Raw genomic sequence first — 20492 nt, forward strand, 5'->3', positions numbered from 1 at the left:
GATAAGATAAGGTAATCCTTTACTAGTCCCACTAATAAAGGGGAACTTTGCCGTGCAGCAGCAAATGGGGAGAGTGAAAATACAGACTCAGTTAAAGAAAAAAATCGGTAAACATACAATGTAAGGGAATATAAAAAAAAAACGAAGGTAATACGTACAATGTAAACTGAATATATGGTAACGCAGTTAAAATGGAAGGTTCGTCGGTCAATATTTCGGCCAAACCGATATATCAGTCAGGTTCTAGCCTTTACACTTGGTGACAGAAAGTTAAATTATTCCAAACCAGATTTACCACCTGTTGCTTGAATGTACAGCAGCTCAGGTAACTGTGGACGACATCTGTCTGGTTCCTGGATGACATCCACCAACATGTGAAACACGTGTAACTAATAATATCATGATATCACAATAGTTGCCAGGAAGAAGAATTCTTCATCTTTTTTCTTCCACCTGTGTTTTTCTCTGCTATGAAAAGTCTAAATTTCTGATGTGAAAAAAAAGATATATATCAGAAATGATAAAGATATTAATGTTATAATGCAAATCTATCAAGATTCAGGTTTGCAAAACTCATTCAGATTTACAAGGAAAGAAGAATGTGTGAGATGTTTGTGGAGCTAGCACACGCTCAGCACCTTGCTCTCAAGTTTAATGTCAACATACAAGTACAAACTTGTGTCTTTTGTGTGTTAAAACAAGTATTAGAGCTAAATTTTACTTTATTTTAGGAAATATCTTCTCAATAATGTGATTATTTCACTGTTACTTTTGAGTCACCACTTTGATGAAACCACTCCATACTGATGGGAGTTTTCTCTTACAGCATGACAATACTACCATCTACAGGACATGAGGAGGTACTGAATTGTCTGATGAGAAATAAAGTTGTGATTCGTATGTTCTGATTTCCACTCAGCTATTAACCTATGGGAGATTTAGGACTGACACATTAGATAGTGCTCTCCATACACTGGGCAATTAGAACATACCTCTTTATATAGGATTTTAGTGCTTCTTCTATTTGATATGAATATTTTAAAATGAATAATAATTGTTTTTTTTCAAAAGCTTCCATGTTATATGATCCTGTGACTCTAAATAAACCCTAAATTATATAACTACTCTGGACAATTGGAACAGACCTCTATATATTGGATTTTAGCATTTCTTCTATTTTTCAAAATCTTTTTGAATCATTTTGTATTCGAGATTTGGAGCCATATTGGCTAATAAAATGTTGCTTAGTGGACATGGTGTCCATATCCTCCAGTCAAGAATTGGGTGGATTTAAAAGACACAATCCTTTATCCTGTCATAGTAGTGATTGTAGTGTAACCATTGACTGGGAAATCAATATAGTCTTTCAGCACAAATAAGTGGGGCCGCCCATTCCCCGAAATAAACATTTCTGTACATCTTTATTATTTGACAGTTTGCACCCAAAAAGCAATTTACTTTGACCTCTTTTGCAAATAACCACAATGAAATGCTATTTTACTTTTTAATTGTATTGAATTATTTGCTTTGATAATTAATATCTTGTGAAAGATTGGCACCATTATATTAGATTATTCTTCTGTCTGCTCCTTTTCATTCAAGATTTTGTCTATGAATGAAATAAACAAAACTAAAACAAACAAAAAACTAAAAACACACACACAAAACCTACAGACAGTATCACTAAGAATACAACATACAATCAGTCATTACAGATGAATATTAAAGCTGAGTGGATCACATCACTGTCTGGACTGCACTCTGCTCTTACTATCAGCACTGAATCCACCCAACAGAAAATGAAACTGCTCAAATTCAAAACCTTGGAAATTACTGTGAAAACATAAAATATTATTACTGGTATATCAACAACTTTTACAGTAATCTGCAAGGTTGTGTTATGTTAATGCAATCTTTGGTTATTTTGTTGAGATTTTTGTTTAGCTTGGAAATTCAAAACATGTGATCTTATTTCAAAACAACAGAAAAATGTGGCAGCTGTTTAGAGCAGTTATCACGTGTCGCCGCTTGGTGTCGCTATGTTTCAACTTACTCCCCAGTCTGTCTGAGCCTGAACAGCCTCATCAACAGTTTGAATATTTGTCCTTTTTAAATAGCTAATTGAAAAGACTGGACTATTTGTGGCTCAGGATGATCAGGTGATGTCAGATTCACATTATGCTGAATTCATCCTTTCACTTCTGCAGTAATGTTGCTGGACGTCTTTTTCTGTCCTGGGTAAATCAGCTCTCTCAGTCCAGACTCATCATGCTGTGATGGATTTGATAGGAGACCGGGACTCAGGGTGTAATGGGTTCGGAAAGTAAACTCGTAAGTGGACGACACGTCTCAAAATGGGAAGAACTTCATTAGCTTAGATTTATGAACCCACTTGGGAAAAAAGATGGTGATTACTGGATAATTAACCTCAGGTTCTTCATCGCAGCTCAACAGTTACTGCCTGGTTGACATTGGCCTCCATCAGTGTCCTTGGCTTTATTGCCTTGCTCCTCTTCTTTTTTTCTCATGCACCACCTTCATCACAACCAGAGAATCTCGTGGGACGTGTTTGATGATATGTAAACGATCTAAGAAGATTTCACATTCACTACCTGCAGTGACCCGCGTTATCAGTTTTGGGGGCTGGCGGCTGTTGCTGCAGCTCGACTGGGAACGTAATCATGCTCACTTGCAGCCATATGCAAAGTCAAATGTGAGAGCTTGCACGCAACCAAACCTCACTGTGCACAACCGCAGATTCCTGCACTGAGGTGGAACCAGTGTGAGCCAACACACACACACCCACACACACACGGTCTGTTTCACACCAGTCAGAGCTGTGCAGGAGCCCATTTACGTCATCACAACAGCACAATAGAGTGAAAATCAAATACAGGTGCCAAGAATACTTTTAGTCATTTTTTTGTTGCCCTTTTTAACCATTTAAGGGACAACTTAATATTTCTGTATAAAAGCGTTAAGTGTTAATTAATTAGAGGTCGGCCTTTTCATCTGTCTCTGATGCATATTTGTTGATTACCTCAAAGATGGAATTGTGCAGTATATTAATCCCTGCTGTTGTATCAGACTCCAGTGACCATGTTAATGTCTTATGCGTGTGTGTCCACCATTTTCCTTTCAAGGAAGAGCAGCAGAAGGAATGTCCACTGGGCGTACTACATTAGTTGGCATGTCCATGGGATATTTTGTCTGCTGGATGATCAGTAAATCAGTGTCTGTTTTCTAGATGGATAGATGGAGGGCAGCAGGAGCCCACAACACCATGGTGTTACATATTATTAGTGTAGTACAGTGGCTTTGACTTGTGGGCAGGGTTGACAGTAGTGACAGTGTAGTGTCAGCGGACGAGCCTGTTTTCTGTCTGTCACCAGGTGCTCCGGAGGTGTCACTCCGGTTGGGTTTGGCCGGAGCTGTGCCAAAATCTGACTCCACACTGGGCCTTTTGATCTGCTCCCAGGAAAGCTGCACTGTGTTGATATTTCATTGGTTTCAAGTTTCAAGCTTTATTTGTCATATGCAGTCAACACAGGGTCAAGGCGTTGGAGAAGAAGAAACCAGTCAGCTCAGCAGTGCAATAGTTTAATTAAAAACAAAAGCCTGTTGTGTGTCTTTTTTTCATAGCAGTCGTGCGTCCTCCACCTCTGCCTCTCGGAGTATTTTGAGATATGGCTTTATCGGCCGATGTGTGCATTAAGACAAATTGGCAATGATTACTAAGATATGATTGTCAAACCCTTATGTAATTTGAGGCTTGATATATTATAGTGTAAAGATAAACTTTATTATAAATAGCTGAACATAAAAAGACCAAAGATAATAAACACCTCTTTTAAGTAAAACACTGATACTGAAATGTCTGTGAAATGCTCATATCGGCCAATTTTTTATCGGCCAACCAATAAATCAGTCGGGGTCTCCGCACCACAGCACACCTCTGTTGTCAGCTATGACGTGCTGGTATGCTCGGGCCTCGCTGCCGTCTGGAGCTGGTCAGAGGAGGAAGGAGATTGAAAGGGTGAGGGAGGGAGAGGAGGAAGGAGAACAGAGAGAGAGGGAGAGAGGGTGACAAGCTGAACCTCATGTAGGCAGTAATCAGATGCAGGCTCTCACTAAAAGTAACACTGATCTAACTCCAGCTCTTAGCTCTAATCTTTTTCCTCTCACAGCTTGATGCATACCCTCATATCCACATTGTTCTGTGTGAAGAATCAGCTGATCCACAACAAACGCACATTAGTGGACGTATGCTTGTGTGTGTTTATATTTACAGTGAGCCGATCCTATAAAAGAAGAGTGACTACAACAACTGCTGCTATCTTTAACTGCTATTTACTACATCCTATGGCTGTACATTAAATTACTTCACATGAAGTATTTTTGCACTCTCAATCCATTTTTCGACTTTTCTGGTTTGCACTACTCTCATCCGATCCACCGTGTTTTGAGTACTTAACATGTTGCGTACTTATATGTTTTAGATTTTTTGCGTACTTATATGTTCTGTCTGCTTATATGTTTACACTGGGGATCAGAGAGAAACAGCATTTCAATCCCGTCTATGTTCTGTACATTTGGCCGAATTGACAATAAAGTTGACTTGGACTTTGAAAAGTGCACTTCCAACTTTGTGTACTTTAGTGACTCCTGCTGGTCACTTACCAAAATGCAGTGTTTGGGCATTGACTTTGTGTTTCCTGTGTATCAGGAAGCTTGTCTCAGATAGACACCTGGAACTGTCACGTGAGCGTCAGTGAAGCCCATCCTGTGCCATCCTTCATTCACAGCCCATGAGAAGGTCTTGTCTGTGAGTTTACACATCGTGACATGATGTCTCTTTGACATGAGCACATTCTGTTGAACACATGTATGTAAATGATCTCTGGTGGATATGCTGGGCATCTGGTTATGAAGATTTAACTTTCCTTTAGTTTTCCTACATGTGTTCTAGCATTGATCCATGTAGGATACAGTCTTTATTTTTCAGTACAAAGAAGTAATTTGGTTGGTTTTGGAATGAGCAGCTCAGCGATCACTTAGAAGTGTTTTACTGTTGTGGTGAGAAAGTAGAGGCCCTGGGTAATGTTTGGTTTGAATGAAGTGTTTCAACCTTCAAGAGCTGTGTCAAACACATGTGAACTAGACTAGGGACACTTAGAGAGCACACCTCCTCCAAGGCCCAACATCCCCCTTCAATTTAATCAAGCGGCACCAAACTTTACACACTTGTAGATATCAGTTACCTAAATATGCCTCTTTTCATCATGATCAGTGTAGCATTCCCTGGGAAATCTGTGAAAATGTCAAAAGTCTTTAAATGTTTAAAATTGAATGGGATCTTTCTTGGCCCATGTCTCATTCTTCCACCAAGTTTAGTTGGGATTGCGTTCAGTGGTGTTTGTGTAATCCTGTTGAAGAGCAATAAGCAATAAAAAAAAACTACAGGAAAATGTTATGTATAAAAAGTTAAAAAGAGGGTAAAATTGTGAAATATGTGCAATATGTCACAGATTGTGCAGAAGCATATGTGCAAAGTACACAAAGGTGAGAGCTAGTCAGGGTTGCATGGTGAGAAAACTCAGTGCACTCAGTGGTCACTTCATGTTCAGCTTTACCATCTAATACAATCTACTTGACCTGTAATGTTCTGTTCCTGACAGCGACTTATAGGTTTTTATTAATTTGATATGTTTCAGCTTTGAGATCATGTGATAGAGTTGTGCTGAGCTGCATTATATTGAGAAGTGTTTCTCATATTCCTCCTTAAATAAAACCGACAATATAACGCAGTCCAGTACAACACCAGCTTTAACTATGACCTCAGTTCCAAAGATTGCATCTTCAAATATCTTTCATCTTCTCTCTCTCCCTCCCTGTGTCTATCCAGAGGTCAGCGTTAGTCTGTAATCACTCTTCTTATTAAATTCTTCTTGTCCACAAAGACTTCATTCAGCCCACCTCCGATATACTGTGAACCCATTGTCCCACAGTTAATGGTGGAGTAGGATGCTGATGCCAGACCAGTGATATCAGTCTGTGAGCTGATGGTAAATCTGTAGACTTTGTGTAAACCTGTTGCCCGTTTGTGTGTCAGTGAGTGAATCCTCTTTTGTATTTAATTTGACGTTTAGTTAAAAGGAAGCGTTTCGTCCTCACCTCACCTCCTCCACTCTGACTCAGCTTCTCCATCGCCCCCGCTTTTTGATTTTATTCTCTTTAATGGAAGGATCCTCCCCCCAGACATAGAAGAGGGGAGGATTTAAAGTCCTGTGTGTGGTTCAAAGAGCCGAGGTGCCAAACATATACTCTTGATTTCCAGACTTCTCCCCGTGACCTTGACTGCATGCCTTCCCCACTCTCTCATGTCTCTCCTGTGTCTCGGTGACTCAGCCTCTTGACTTAGAAAGAAGGGAATTTTAGGATCATACGGCTAATGCAGTTTCTTTCCACCGCTGTGGTCATGTCTTTGTCTGCGTTTGTCTGATAATCTGCAGGATCACGCAAAAACTACTGGACAGTTTACCACGAAATTTGGGAGGATGCAGTACGGGTCAATTTTGGTGGGGATCTGGATCAAGGGGGGTGATCCAAGATATTTAAAATAAAAAATAAAAACATGTATCTTAATGGAAAAAAGGCAAGTTAAGGGGACTGGTATTTATGAGTGTGTGTAATTGCGCACAGATACAAATTCAAATCCGGATCTAGTGAATCTAAATGTCGTTTCATAAGTGGACTGTCGGGCCTTGGTGGAGGAATGTGCTCTGTGTGTGAGATTTTATTTTCTGTATGTGAATGTGTCTAAAACTGTGGGTTTATGTGCATGTGAAGGAAGTGTGTGTGTGTGTGGGTGTGTGTGTGTGTGTGTGTGTGGTATGCCCTCATGCCTACTATTCTTGACCAATCTTTTACAAGAGGCCTCAGAGGTTCCTGGGTGGTCTAATTGCGTTTGCCACAGGAGATTGGTGCACTTTCACCGCTGTAAAGTGCATATAACTGTGTGTGTGTGTATGTGTGTCAGTTGCCTTGCAGGTGTGCGTGTGCGTGGGTGTAAATCAATATCCTCACGGGTGACAGGAGTGTGTGTGTGTGTGTGTGTGTGTGTGTGTGTGTGTGTGTGTGTGTGTGTGTGTGTGTGTGTGTGTGTGTGTGTGTGTGTGTGTGTGTGTGTGTGTGTGTGTGTGTGTGTGTGTGTGTGTGTGTGTGTGTGTTAATGGTGCTCATCTGTCATCGCACTGTCACACGCATGCTCTCTCTACGAAAATTGTGCGTGTGTATGTGCAACATCAGACTTGCCGCGAAGCTTGTGCCTCTTTTTTTACCCAGCATGCTCTGCTGCTTCACCCGCTGCAGGGCATCTTCACTACAAGCCACTTCTTTACAATCTAACTCAGAATGCACTTGACCCACATGGCAAAAATGTCTTCAACCAGATCACAAATCACCCGTCGTGCCTTTTGTGACACACACACACACACACACTCAAGTATGCAGACGAGTACACAGACTCCACTCCTCCCCTGCACATAAGTCATCTGTCAAACTACACCCTGACTCGGCCGTGGCCCCGGGGCCCCTAAGCTAGTCTGCTCTGACACAAACGTTGGGTTTCTATTCAGATATCTGCAGATTGTCTGTGGTTACCTTGTTAGGATATCACGTGAAGAGCATGAGTTGTGTGTAGGAATATTCATTTACATACAGGTGTTTCCTATTTTGTCGATATGCATGTGAATAAGTGAATATTTCTGTTTCTTGTTAAGTTTTCTGCCAAGCCAACCAACAGCAGGGATAACGATGCTAGCAGGGACGTCAGCAGCAGAGATGGCGAGCTCAGTTTAGTTTGTTCTTGTTTTGAATGCGGCTCTTCTTGTCCTTCATGTTTGAGGAGTTTTGTCTCTGCACCTTTCGGGTGAGTGTTTTTATGAGCTGCATGTACAGTGTGGGCGTTTGATGGAAGGACGTGAAGAGTTCCCGGAATGTGTGTTTTTAGTTTGGTATGTGAATATGTGTGTTTTTTTTTTCACAGGGGGGTACGGTGAAGGCTGGGCGTTTTGAAGGGGGCCAGACAGCTGCCTTTTACTGCCCCAGGGGGTAATAAACAGAGAGGGAGGGGTAGTTATTTACCCCTTTTTATTAGGGCAGGAGGCAGAGGAAGAGACTTTATTGGGGTCACACTGTAACTACACACAGCTGCAGGGCAAAAAGAGAAATAAAGAGGAGATACTTTGTTTAAAAGGAGCAGTTTTAGCATCCCTAAATCCCTCGCTCAGGAATCCGTCCCGATCTAGTTTTTACTTGTTGTATAACTGTGTGTGTGTGTGTGTGTGTGTGTGTGTGTGTGTGTGTGTGTGTGTGTGTGTGTGTGTGTGTGTGTGTGTGTGTGTGTGTGTGTGTGTGTGTGTGTGTGTGTGTGTGTGTGTGTGTGTGTGTGTGAGCCGTGGGTCATCCCATCCATCTTTCTCTCCCCAGCCCCTTTTCCAGGTCCCTGAGCGGCCCACTCCTTGTTAAGCACATCTGCCGTCAATCAGCTCGACCCTGTAATCCAATTGGTATTTCCTGCTATTGGGAACACGCCCCCTGATGCTCGGCCTCTGACCATTTGCTGATTGGTCCAAAAACGTTCCTGGGTCGACCTCTGTTTGTGTCATCACCCTGCTTGGTTACCATAACAACAGATGGAGTGTTGTGCAAGGTCACACTTCAAAAGAGGAATAGCTCAAAGTTAAGTAAATTAAAATGAACAATGGTTCAAAGTAATATCTTACATCTACTTTTTTTTGGAACCTCCTCTTATTCAGGCCCCCAGCCAAATTACTTGTATTTGGGCGGCTGTGGCTTAGGAGGTAGAGTGGGACGTCCACTAATCAAAGGGTCGGGGATTCAATCCCAGTCTTCCCCCCGTTCCAAGTCCTTTGGGTGCCTGGTTTACTAAACTTAAGTTCTGCCCATAGATACAGTATATGAATGTGTGCCTGAATGTGTGGAGGGCAAAACTTTACTGTGAAGCACTTTGAGTGAAAGTCAAGACAAGAAAAGCACCATCTAAATATAGACCATTCAGCTAAGCAATGTAAACGTGAGTAAAACTATGTATCGTAAAGCAGAACAACTTAATTAGATTGGTTCACAAATATAATTTAGCTCTTTATACTTTTTATTATGCAGAAGGTGAAAAAAAGAGGTGCAGCTAAAGGTATCTATCCTGCAAGAATTAAATTCTGTTTTGTTAAAAAATTGGAAGAACTATGTTGTCGAGTCTGTCTTGCCGAGAAGTTTTCTGAAAACATTGACACCACTATCGAATCGGGTAACGACACAGACGTGGAAGTATTTCTTGATACTTCCTCTCCTCCAACTCTCAACAAGAAACTGAATGAGAGTTTCCCAAAATGTCAAACCATCATTCCCAGTCAAGCTGTGTTTTCTTTTCTTTTTTACCAGAAAAATATGAACCAAATAAAACTGAATGACAAAAGAAACAAAAATAAAATAGAGGAGGGTTTAATTCTGTTATTGCTGCAGCTGTCTGTGTGTGTGTGTGTGTGTGTGTGTTGCTTTGCATGCCAGGGAAAGTTGCAGGATGAGCAGATTTAAATGAAATGTGTACTGAAAGTGAGTAGAGACAGAAAAATGAAGCGGAAATATAATGAGGGCATGTGGCACAGAGATGATTGACAGAAAGAGAGAGAGGGAGAGGAGGAAGGGACGGACAGGAAGACAGAAAAACTGTGAGAGGGAAAATGGCAGGGAGGGTTACAGACAAGTTATTCTAGTGGCAGACAGCTGTCAGAAAGCCTAAAATAAAATGGAGCCAGCTAATGTGCACATATTCCACAGCTACACTCACAAACCATAAAACATAGGCAACGTTAAGTGCTGTTAATCATTTTCAGCGCAGGAGAGACAGTGGACAACGTCACGCTGAGTTAATATCGTGCTTTATTGTTCTCCCATAGAAAGTTTCCAATGATCACATTTCATATAAAAGACACACAAAGTAAAAACCGTAGTAGTACTGTATCCGCCTCTAGTGTAGTAATAAATATAAAATGTCATCATGAGAAAAAGGTTAGAGTTGTTGGACAGGGCTGAAGGAGCAGAGAGGAGGGACTCATCGAAACTGACCTGAAACTGCAAGAGCTCATAGATTGGTTTACACTTCTACAAATATAGTCTCGCACCTCTTCTGCTGATACACACACACACACACACACACACACACACACACACACACACACACACATGATGCCAAATACATGAGCTTTCACTGATCAAATCAAGCATACAATCAACATTTTTGTGTATAAAACCCAGCGGGTTACGTGCGATGGAGCTGGAAAGACGGATAAGTCAGAAGCTAAGACTGTTCTAGATCTGTGACATACTAGATACAATTACCAAACTTAATGTCGTGAAGCTAACAGAGATACTGGAATTAAACTACGGACTAGATCTGCCATCGCCACCTCGACAAAGCGGAGGGGTGGGTGACCCAAGTGGTGATGCAGGAGAGAGGGAAGGACGAAAAGTGCTCGTGTTCATTGTCGCTCGTAGAATCTGGTGCAAATCACATCATCAGCTCTCATGGTCTGAAAGGAAAAAAGAGAATGTGTTTTAATATGGATGCAGTCTGCAAACTCATTTTAAAAGTTAATTATGTGTTTATAACAAGCCATCCAAACCTCCAAACTGAGCTAATTCCCGGTCTTTTCAGCATTTATATCACCGTGCCAAACTCTTAAATGAAAATTAATTTACGGAAAGTTGAGTTGAGTAAAAATGCTCTGCTCAGCAACTCTCCTGCCGGTGTCTTAAAAAAACTGTTGTGGGTTTAGACTTGGCTTAGATTTGAACTCGAGTGCCAACCCTCCAGCATCGCCCTATAAATCCTTGTTCTATTTACAGTTTGTTCAATTCAAAAATAATTTGCTCCATAGAGGATTGTGTTTGTGTGTTTGTGTATTTGTGTGTTTGTGTGTGTGTGTGTGCATGTTGATACCAACTCGGGTCAATGAGTTATTTGTAAAACGTCTTGTTTGAACAGGTCTTAATAACCTGTATTATCAGCTGGGTGGGGTTTCTTATTACATATTGTTCTGTTTGTGGGCAGACTGTCAGTAGCAGGACGAAAGGATGAAAACATGTGAAAATTATTGGAGAAAAAAAACTAAAATCATAAATTATTTTATTAAAATACTATTTAAATAAAATAGTATTTTATTTAAATAGTAAAATAATTATTGGTTATTCCCTGTTCTCTTTGGATTTTGATGAGATGCTGTTTTCATGACTTTTCATGGCTTTATGCTTTTTGTAATCTCGAATTGCGACATGCTCTCATCTTCTGACAGAAAAATTATACATATAGTGTCAACTTGTTTTACAAATGGCTTAGTAATAAAATACTTGTACCTACCGGCAAAAAGCATCAGTACAAGATATGAAAGGTCAGATGAAATTGGTGTAAATATGAGATACCAGTCTAGCTCGTGGTCTGTGATCTACAGTGAAGTCGTAACCTTTTGGTTTCTGAATCTAAACTCTGCCTCAGTGGATATTTTGTGTAAATGTACCAGGATCAGTTTTCCGTCATTGGTGATCTCTCGGGTCCAGGATGTCTTAGGCCCCTCTCCTTTCTGCAGAGTCTGGTCACAGCTGATCTTACTGTCTGTTTCCCAACGAGGCAAACTCTGTGGACAGAGAGAAGATGAACAAATATGGTAATTATTTCATGTATTGATAGATGGATGCATACAATCCCATTCTTAGGGAAGGGGAGATGATGAGGGAGCGGCTGATGGTGAGAGAAAACAACTAAGGTGGAGCAAGGCGATCACTGAGAGGTGATAATTTGTGATGCGCTCATCGTTAGTACAGCAAAGCGCTGGCTGGTCGCATGTGTTTGCTTTGGAGACGGCCAAACAGAGGCCATCTATGGGAAAACGGGCCGAGCAATGAGGAGAATTAGGGAGGGACGGGGGGCAGGAAAGGGCAAGAAGGGGGAATGGAGTGAAGACGGGAAGTTGAAAGGGGGTCGTAAAGAGTGTGAAGGAGCGCTGTGTAGCATGATAGGCCTTCAGGGACCAAAGGGAGGGGTAAAGATATGCTATCAGTCCAAATATGATGAAAAGCCAAATGAAACAGATTGATGTAATCTGGACAGCTCCCTCCCCACACACCCATTACTGCTGTGTGTGTTTTAGTTACGTGTGTGTGAGTCCGTCTGCATATGCAGAGAAAGAAGAACTGAGAGAAGGTTTAGGAATACGTGTCTGTGCGTTGTGTACCGTGCAGGGGCGTCCGTCCACCGTGCACTCGTTGAACTCCTGTCCCACGGTGAAGGTGATGTGGGTGGTGCGGACTGTGGTTGAGGTTATGATCGACAGAGTCTCTCCATCCTGTGTGATCTCCACCTGTGGCTTGGAGGCTGCCTTCACCGCGATCTTACGCAGCATCACATTCACATCTAAAAAACAGTTAAAGTAAGACAAGGAGATGATGGTAAGACTTTGTAAGCGGAGATATGGGGTTCGTATAAAGGTCACCACTCACAAGGACACAAGTAAACACTTGTGTTGTGGTTATGTGGAATGAATATTCCCATGCAAACAGTAAACACCGGGAGGTGAACTCGGTTCATGAGGACAGTTTGTTTTTGTGTTAATAATTGGTTAATAGTTCCTTAAGGAGCCAGACAAATTATACAAAAGAACAGGCTGTGTGTTTGTGTGTGTGTGTGTTTTGCGCACTCAGGGTAACAGGAGCAGCCTTGCATCGCACAGCTCTGTCCAATAATGACAGAGGAAACAATGAGATCATATGACAAAGCATGCCCAGCACATCTGCATTCCCCTCCAGACTTGATTATCTTTGCGTGTACACACACACACACACACACACACACACACACACACACACACACACACACACACACAGATTTTGTCTGACTATGTGCGTGTGTGTATTATAGAGTATGACGTCTCCCAGAGGAGGCAGGGAGGGAGAGAACCAGGTTTTACAGGACGTGGAGTCAGCTTTACTTCTGAATAATCATTGTTTTTGCACAATTTATCCACATTTATAAGCCCCGGAGTAACACAAAAAAACTGTACAAATACCCTTTTTTGTTTCCAGCTGATGATAAATGCCTCCTGCCATAAACTCCTTTTTTTTACCAATAGAAAATTACACATATGAGAATGAGAATAAATATTTTGAGAGAAAACATTTCAAAAGCACAGTCCGGACACTGAAAAAGATAAGGAGGGAAACTGATGATCCAGCGTGGGAAAAGGGAGGAACAGGGAGCAGACCGGTGTGGACTGATGGAGGGAGAGAGGAGGAGGAGGGGGAGAGAGCCAGACAGATGAGGGGCAGTGGTCTGTGTGTGGTGTGTGAAGATTTCTGCCCAAGTGTGAGGGGAAGTGTGTGTACGTCGACCAGTGTGTATCTGCCGTCGAGTTGGGTTTCGCACTTCTCACCTCTCACACATTCCCACCTGTCACCAAGGGTAAATATATACATACTGAGAAATGCACAGTCATTCGGCATGCATCAGGCTGCTTACTGTGTGTACTGCATGTACTGGATATACATCTGCGTGTGTGTGTGTGCATTTTCATTGTCTTATGTACGTTTTATGCAAATTTCATTGTGTCTAAGTGCAAGAACGTCAATATGATTGAATGATGAATTCGATTTTTGTTGAGTTGAAGGTATCTTAAGTATTTTTACTACTTGAATTAAAAGCTACTGCTTCCTCTACATTTTACTGCGAAATTACTGCACTTTTTACTCAGCTCCTAGTAAAAAGTCAAACATTAGCTTTTTAGTGTTTATACAAATTTTTTTTAATCTATTTTATACAGTTTGTACCATTTTTGAAATTTTACCATCATGATAGGATTACAATGTATTGATGATTTCGGAAATTGACGGATTGTTAAATAATGGAGATTAGGGTTAATTGCAGCCCTATTTCAAATAATTTTGTGGATTCAACACCCAATTTTCAGATAATTAAAAAAAAAGACAAACCTTGAAATGTGAGTAAAACATCTCTAAATACATTAGAATACTGACATGCCTTGTAGCTGTCGAGACCTTTGGTGAAAAAGTAACTGAGCAGAATATCCTTCCTAAACGTTTTGATTATTCCAGGCAACAAACTGACGGTAACTGACATCTGTTTGGCCTGGGGACCATTTAGGGTTCAACAGAAGGAGCTGAAGCTTCTCAAGTATCTACCAGTTGTTAGATGTTAGAAAATTACCTCAACAGACTTTAGCAAACCTGTGACCAAAATGCTTAAATTCACACAGACCTGCCTGCATGAGGACACACACCCACTGACAGACGGACGGTCAGGGTCACAGGTCAAAGAGCAGAGGGCAGAGGAAGCATTTGGGACACTGGGATGACAGGGAGCAGAGGGGAGGAAAGAAGAAGTGAAGAGAGGATGGAGGGGAGGAGGAGGAGGAGGAGGAGGAGGAGGGTGGGTGGGTGCTGACAGGCTGTGTCCAGCTGTGATCTTTTCCCCAATGAAACCAGGGGCCATTCCTCTCTGTCAGTCAGGCCGATGCAGAGGGAAGTTATATAGGACACATGCTGTGATGCATGTCTGTGGCTGTCCGTGTGTGTGTGTTAGTGAGGTAGTGAGAGAAAGAATCTATTTGCTAAAGTACAACAGTGTGTGTGGAGTTTAACATCTTACATTTCACATCGAGAGCGTGCACGTCATCTTTCTTATGGATATCGAACTCTGCTTCGCTCTTTCTCACACACACACAAACTCAGTCGTGCGTCCATGACTTCACAGGACATTACATTGACTTACATTGATTATCTTGAGACTTAACAATAGTTACTACTTAACTAACCCCAACTCAACCTAAACATAACCTTGTGTGTCTTTACTTTGAAATTTATGGATTTAGTTTATTGGAACTTGCTTTTTGTTCCCATAAGGAAAACAAGTCCCCATAATGTGACTGTGTTTTTGTAGGTCCCCTCAACATGAGTAATACCTGAATACCTGGACCACACACACACACACACACACACACACACACACACACACACACACTCACATACACAGGAGGAGATGGAGATAAATTCAACTGTAACTGGGACATCTGTCAATAAAGAAAATTATTACTCAGAATAAAGTGAATTAAGCTTCATATTAAAAGTTGAGGTTGAGGGAATGAGACAGATGATGATATGAATTCCAGGTGTGCACTGGCAACTAACGCAATGGAAATGGATTATTAACGACAGACGGCTCTCTCTACATCTCTTGTTCTCACACACACACACACACACACACACACACACACACACACACACACACACACACACACACACACACACACACACTGTCTCTCTCTTTCTCTCTCTCTTGCACACACACACACACACACACACACCACGCGCGCGCGCGCACGCACAGAGACGCTTGCCTGTAGACTACAATTGTGCAGTGATGGGGCAGGACGCACAGTGGGTCTCAGCAGCAGGTGTTTGTTCTCGGGCCGGACTGTCACTTCAGATAAGGATGTGACTGTCCAGCACTGTATCGTGTCACAACGGTCTTCCCCGACACACACAAACACACAAACCGAGGCTTTGACACAGACAGATGTGCCGCCGTTTGTCTCTATTGTGTTAGCAGGGGAGGCCAAAGGGGGAGAGGAGAGAAAAAGGGGTGAGTCTGGCCAGGGGCCAAGCACTGAGTTTTGGGTCGAGCAGAATGACAAAGAGCCCCCCCACCCATGCTGTACAGAGGGTGATCCTCCCCTGGTGCACGGACACAGAAAGATTTGACCCACAATGTGCTGAGATAGAAAGCTACAGTTTGAGCTGACACATCTGATCTGTGTCATCAAGCAGAAATAAAAGCGTCACGAGAAACCGCCCTTGCGCAACAAAAAAAATTAGTCAAGCTGCTAACAAGAGTTTTTCGTTAAATCAGCATCACTTACTCAACGCTTTCAAGAGTTCCTCGAAGTTCTCAGAGCTCTTCATCTCCCAGCGTCCGGCGAAATCAGGGATTTTGCGCTCCATGTTATGCTGCAGGTAGTTTGCGTATTGAGGCGAACTGTCAGGTCCAAGTCTGCAGGTCCGTGCGCTGGTGCTGGTGCGCGTCTGTGCGTCCAATAGGCTTCACTTGTCCCGTCTGAATCTGGTCTGGGTGTGTGGGTGAACCCGGTGGATTGACTGTCCACTTACCTCTGTCCTCTGGATGAGCGGTGGACTGTAAAAGAGCTCTTCTCTCATCAATGCGCCGGTGCACGTTATGAGCGGCTGCGCTCCAAATGAATGGCACAGAAAGCAACTAAAGGGGACGCACACGCCCTCCTTCTGAGGACACGCCCCGGAGACCAACAGATTACAGGCAGACTTCAACCTGACCACGCCTCCCCCACCCCCACCCCCACCCCCCCCCTGCTGGCAACGTGCGCCCTCTCATCCAAGCGCCTTACCTTGAATCAGCCAAAGTGTACGCGCGCTCTAATGTTCCTGTGCGCGCTGGAGACGCCGCTGCAGGCTGGATGTGATGTGATATAAAATGTTTCGGTGTATGAGGTGTTTTGCTATTGTGAGACAGTCAGTAATGACCTGCTTGAGAAAATGACTTCAGTGCAGAACAGGGAGGATGTAGCCAAGCCAGTCTGTTGACAGAACATGTCGTCTTGGCAGGGCGGTGTGAAGGAAGAACCAGTCGACTGCCAGACGGAATGGGTGGCAGAGCGTGTGCGTGCGTGCGTGTTTGAGTGTGTGTGCATGTGGAGAGACTGGCCAAGTTCACCCCCTCCCTGTGCGCCACCGCGCTGTGTCATAAAAATAAAAGCGGTGGTAATGGGATACAGCTCCTGGTCTCCACCGGTGGACCATCCATTTAATCAGGCCCTGCGTCAGAGGAAAAAACGACAAGGACCCGTGAGGGAGAAGAACAGAAAGAGTCGGAAATGGAATTGAGAGGTGGGACTGGCGCGGGTCGGCAGTGTCTCCTCGGAGCTTTTGTGCCTCCCCGCTGTTCGGACGGAAGAGAGCGAGGAGGAGGAGAGGAGGAGACGCGGGGGCATTTGGGACAGCGCGTCATCAGACAGGCCAGGGTCAGGGGCCCTCGGGGTCGGAGGTAGTCATTTAAAGAACACACACACACACACACACACACACACACACACACACACACTCACACACTCTGTATGTGTGCGCACGCGCACGCACGCACGCGCTATGATGGATAGCACCGGACCGGGACAAAGCCGACGTTAACTATTGACTCATGATGGATGATCCTATCCGCTACACTGCTCCGCGATATTAGCGCGTGGTAACCCGGGTGATTTGGGGGAGAGAGGGAGGAAGGAAGGAGGCATCGGGAGAAGGTTCCCTTCAGCAAACCATATGAGTTACACGTCCACACACTAACACACCGGTAAAGTGTCAGACTTATTACAAAGACACACCAACTAACAAAGCTGAACAACAGCCTCACAGTAACACGATACACGCTTGTGCGTATGGCTTTTACGCACGGACCTGTATCCAAATCCAGCATCTTGCTTCGGGTCTATTTGATGTGTGCTTACATTGTTTCCCTCGTCAGCGCGCGCGCACACACACAGACACACACACACACCCACACACACACTCGTCTTTGGCCACACACCATGCCACACTCACAGCATGCATGCCCTCACAAGTTCCTCCTAATCCAAGCAGTTGAGGTGAGCCAAATCAGAGCTGTAATTTCCACTCCAATCTCCCATCCTCTCTCCTTTCCTTTCCTGTCACTCACTTTTTGCAGCTGACTTGCATTTGTTAACTCCATATGGTTTTGCTCTGACAACACTGAAACAAAACTATCTGTCAGATTAAAGCACAAAGATATCATTTCCAGGCAAAGTGGGTCTGTGAAGATTCTCAGTCATCCAGGTCATGGACTTTTCAGAAGTTGCACATGTGTGCGGTGGCAACTGGACAACACAAGCAGGTCCGGTTTCCTGTGTGCACTTCTGAAGAGTCCACATCTAATGCAGTCTATGTAAGTTGAAGCACGGCATTAGTCTGATTTACTGCTGCTATGGTGGTCTGTCGAACGCGGCCTGTCCAGAACAAAGCGAATTGATGATGCCCCCAGTCTGAAAGTGACTGATGCACACACAAAGGTTATAATAGAGAGCTGTCCGGCGCTGGGAAATCCATCTTCGGCCTCACCACATGCAGGCCTTTTGCATATTACCATGACATATCGAGAAATGCATGAAAGGCCACTGAATCAAACGGGCAGTATAGCACAGTGACAGCCCCACCCATCGTGTGTGTGCGTGCCCGTTCAGAGCGTGCACGCTTGATGAAGAGCTCTGAAACGTGTGTGATACTGATTGTCAGCACGTGATGACAAAGCACCGCTCGCCATTGAGACCCATTCAACCGTAGCTCTGCTCCTCTCAACCTTTCCGTCTCTCCTTTACCTCAATCAACTTTCTCCCTATACCCCTCCTTTTCTTCTTCCTCCTCCTCCTGTCAAGCTTTTGTTCTTTTGTGCTGCTCTGACACATTCCTCAAGCATGTTGAAGAGAGGGAGAAGGGGAAAACAGAAGGGGAGAGGATGGGAAGGAGAAGAAAGAGAATGGAGAGGAGGTGCTGGGGGGTAGTGAGAAAGTTAGAGACTGGAGTGCAGGTCATTTTTTATCTCATTGTTTCGGAGAAAGGGATAGGGAGAGTGAGTCAGCAAAGAGAGACTGAGAGCGAGAGAGGAGATCAAACACAAACAGAGTGACGGAGATGGAGAGGTTGAGAAAGAGTGAAAGAATGAAGGCCACAGATATGTAAAGAGAGACTCCTCTTGTCTTCGGAGGTGGAACAAGTATTACTTTGCTTCTCCGGTGCCAACTTTCACTCATCTTCATTTCCTCGTGCTCCCTTCCAACTATTTTCCACACATATACTGTTCTCTTCTTTTGTTTGGTCGTCTTCATCTCTCTGTTCTCGCTCATACCGAGAACCTGGCTGGTAACCGATACGGCTGCCAACTGCCAAACAGGCTGCACCACGTGCAAGAAAAGCAAACTTATTATGACTTGTTTACAGCGATGATTGACTCTTACCATCCTGAGTTCACGACAAAGACACACTCAGCATTACTAGAAAGAACAAGAGAACTACGATGGAGTATCGGGGCAACTTGAAACAATACAAATTCTGAGATATTGAGATAAAGTCATAATTTAATAAGAAAAAAAGGTTATTTAAAGAAATTAACTTTTTTAAAGGAAATAAGCTGCAAAGAGAACTTGTACTTGCTGTTGTTATTCTCCCTCTGGATATTTTATTTCTGAGACCTATATACTGAGGTAGAACTTAACAAAATGCTGAGGTTTTCCCCTGTAACATGAGACATACTCTCAAATAAGTGTTTATTATTCTCAAAATCTTGTTCCCTTCAAGTGGCCCGAATAAACGTCCAGATTAAAATCAAAATATTATTCTATAACGCTGAAAGTAATCTGTGTGCTGCTTTTCTCTGTTTTATATCAGGGGAAACTGAATATGTTTAAATTTCAGACTGTTGATCAGACCAAAGAAGCAATTTGAACACGTCTCCTTAGACTATGAAAAAAACTGATTTCTGGCATTGTATCGAAAAAGTGACAAATTGATTAATAAAAAGATAAATCAATGGCAGCCTTAACTTTTATGAATCCATACATCTTTCTCTTCATGTTTTTTTATTTATTTAATCAAATGGACTTTTTCCCCCAAAAAAGCTCAAATCTTTAAATCAGTTTCAGTAGAGAATCAATAATTATCTTCCCTCTGTCTCTCTGTGGGTTTGTGGGGACTCGTGTCTCATGTACCAGCTCCCTCACAGAGTTGGTTTGCACCTTATCTATACGCCAGTTATTGTTTCCTGTTCCCTCCCCTCATTCAAATGATTTGAATCATATCAGTGGAACATCCAGACTCTTTAGTATCCCATAGAATTACTATCAGGGTGTGGAATGGGAAACTACATGCACCAAGTTCCACTTACTGCTACTTGTCCAGTATGTACAGCACTGTGGTGTCCTGTTACAAATGTGGCCCTTTTCAAATTCATGTTACAATCAATTTTTTAAAAACATGTGAACGTGTGTGTATGTGTGTGTGTGTGTGTGTGTGAGATGAGCCCGTAGTAAAGTCACACTTCAGTGGCATTCTTCACTTAATCATCCTGATGACCTCCAGTAAAATCCGCTCACCCCAGTAACCCCGGTAATCCCAGATGTGAACTTGACACTGGCTTTCCTCAATCGCCAACTCCTGGAAGTCATTATCAGTGGCCTTTACCCCCGGAGGAAGCCAGTGGACAAGGAGTGCGAGTGCATGCAGGAAAAGGAGCCGTGCCTTACTGTATCTTTCTCTTCTGTGTCGATGTCGAGTCCAGGCCTCCCCTTAGGGGTCGTAACATGAATCTGACG

The 20492-nt window shown here is 43.1% G+C and overlaps 1 protein-coding gene across 1 annotated transcript; it reads right to left on the reverse strand.

Annotated features, from left to right (window-relative positions):
- Positions 1-9942: 9942 nt before the first annotated feature.
- On the reverse strand, positions 9943-16358 carry crabp2a (cellular retinoic acid binding protein 2, a). Its single transcript, XM_035164580.2, has 4 exons — positions 16005-16358; positions 12309-12487; positions 11595-11711; positions 9943-10610 (listed from the first exon to the last, which is right to left on the reverse strand). The coding sequence occupies exons 1-4, from the start codon at positions 16084-16086 to the stop codon at positions 10560-10562; spliced, it is 429 nt and encodes a 142-aa protein (XP_035020471.2). The 5' UTR covers positions 16087-16358; the 3' UTR covers positions 9943-10559.
- Positions 16359-20492: the final 4134 nt, after the last annotated feature.

This window comes from Hippoglossus stenolepis, chromosome 8, assembly GCF_022539355.2.
Source record: "Hippoglossus stenolepis isolate QCI-W04-F060 chromosome 8, HSTE1.2, whole genome shotgun sequence".
NCBI lineage: Eukaryota > Metazoa > Chordata > Actinopteri > Pleuronectiformes > Pleuronectidae > Hippoglossus > Hippoglossus stenolepis.

Coding starts and splice junctions, on each gene's coding strand:
- crabp2a (XM_035164580.2), bottom strand. CDS start 16,086: ATGGAGCGCAAAATCCCTGATTTCGCCGGACGCTGGGAGATGAAGAGC. Junction 12,488..16,004: donor GGAACTCTTGAAAGCGTTGA/GTAAGTGATGCT, acceptor ACTGTTTTTTAG/ATGTGAATGTGATGCTGCGT. Junction 10,611..11,594: donor ATGACGGAAAACTGATCCTG/GTACATTTACAC, acceptor TTTTCCTTTCAG/ACCATGAGAGCTGATGATGT.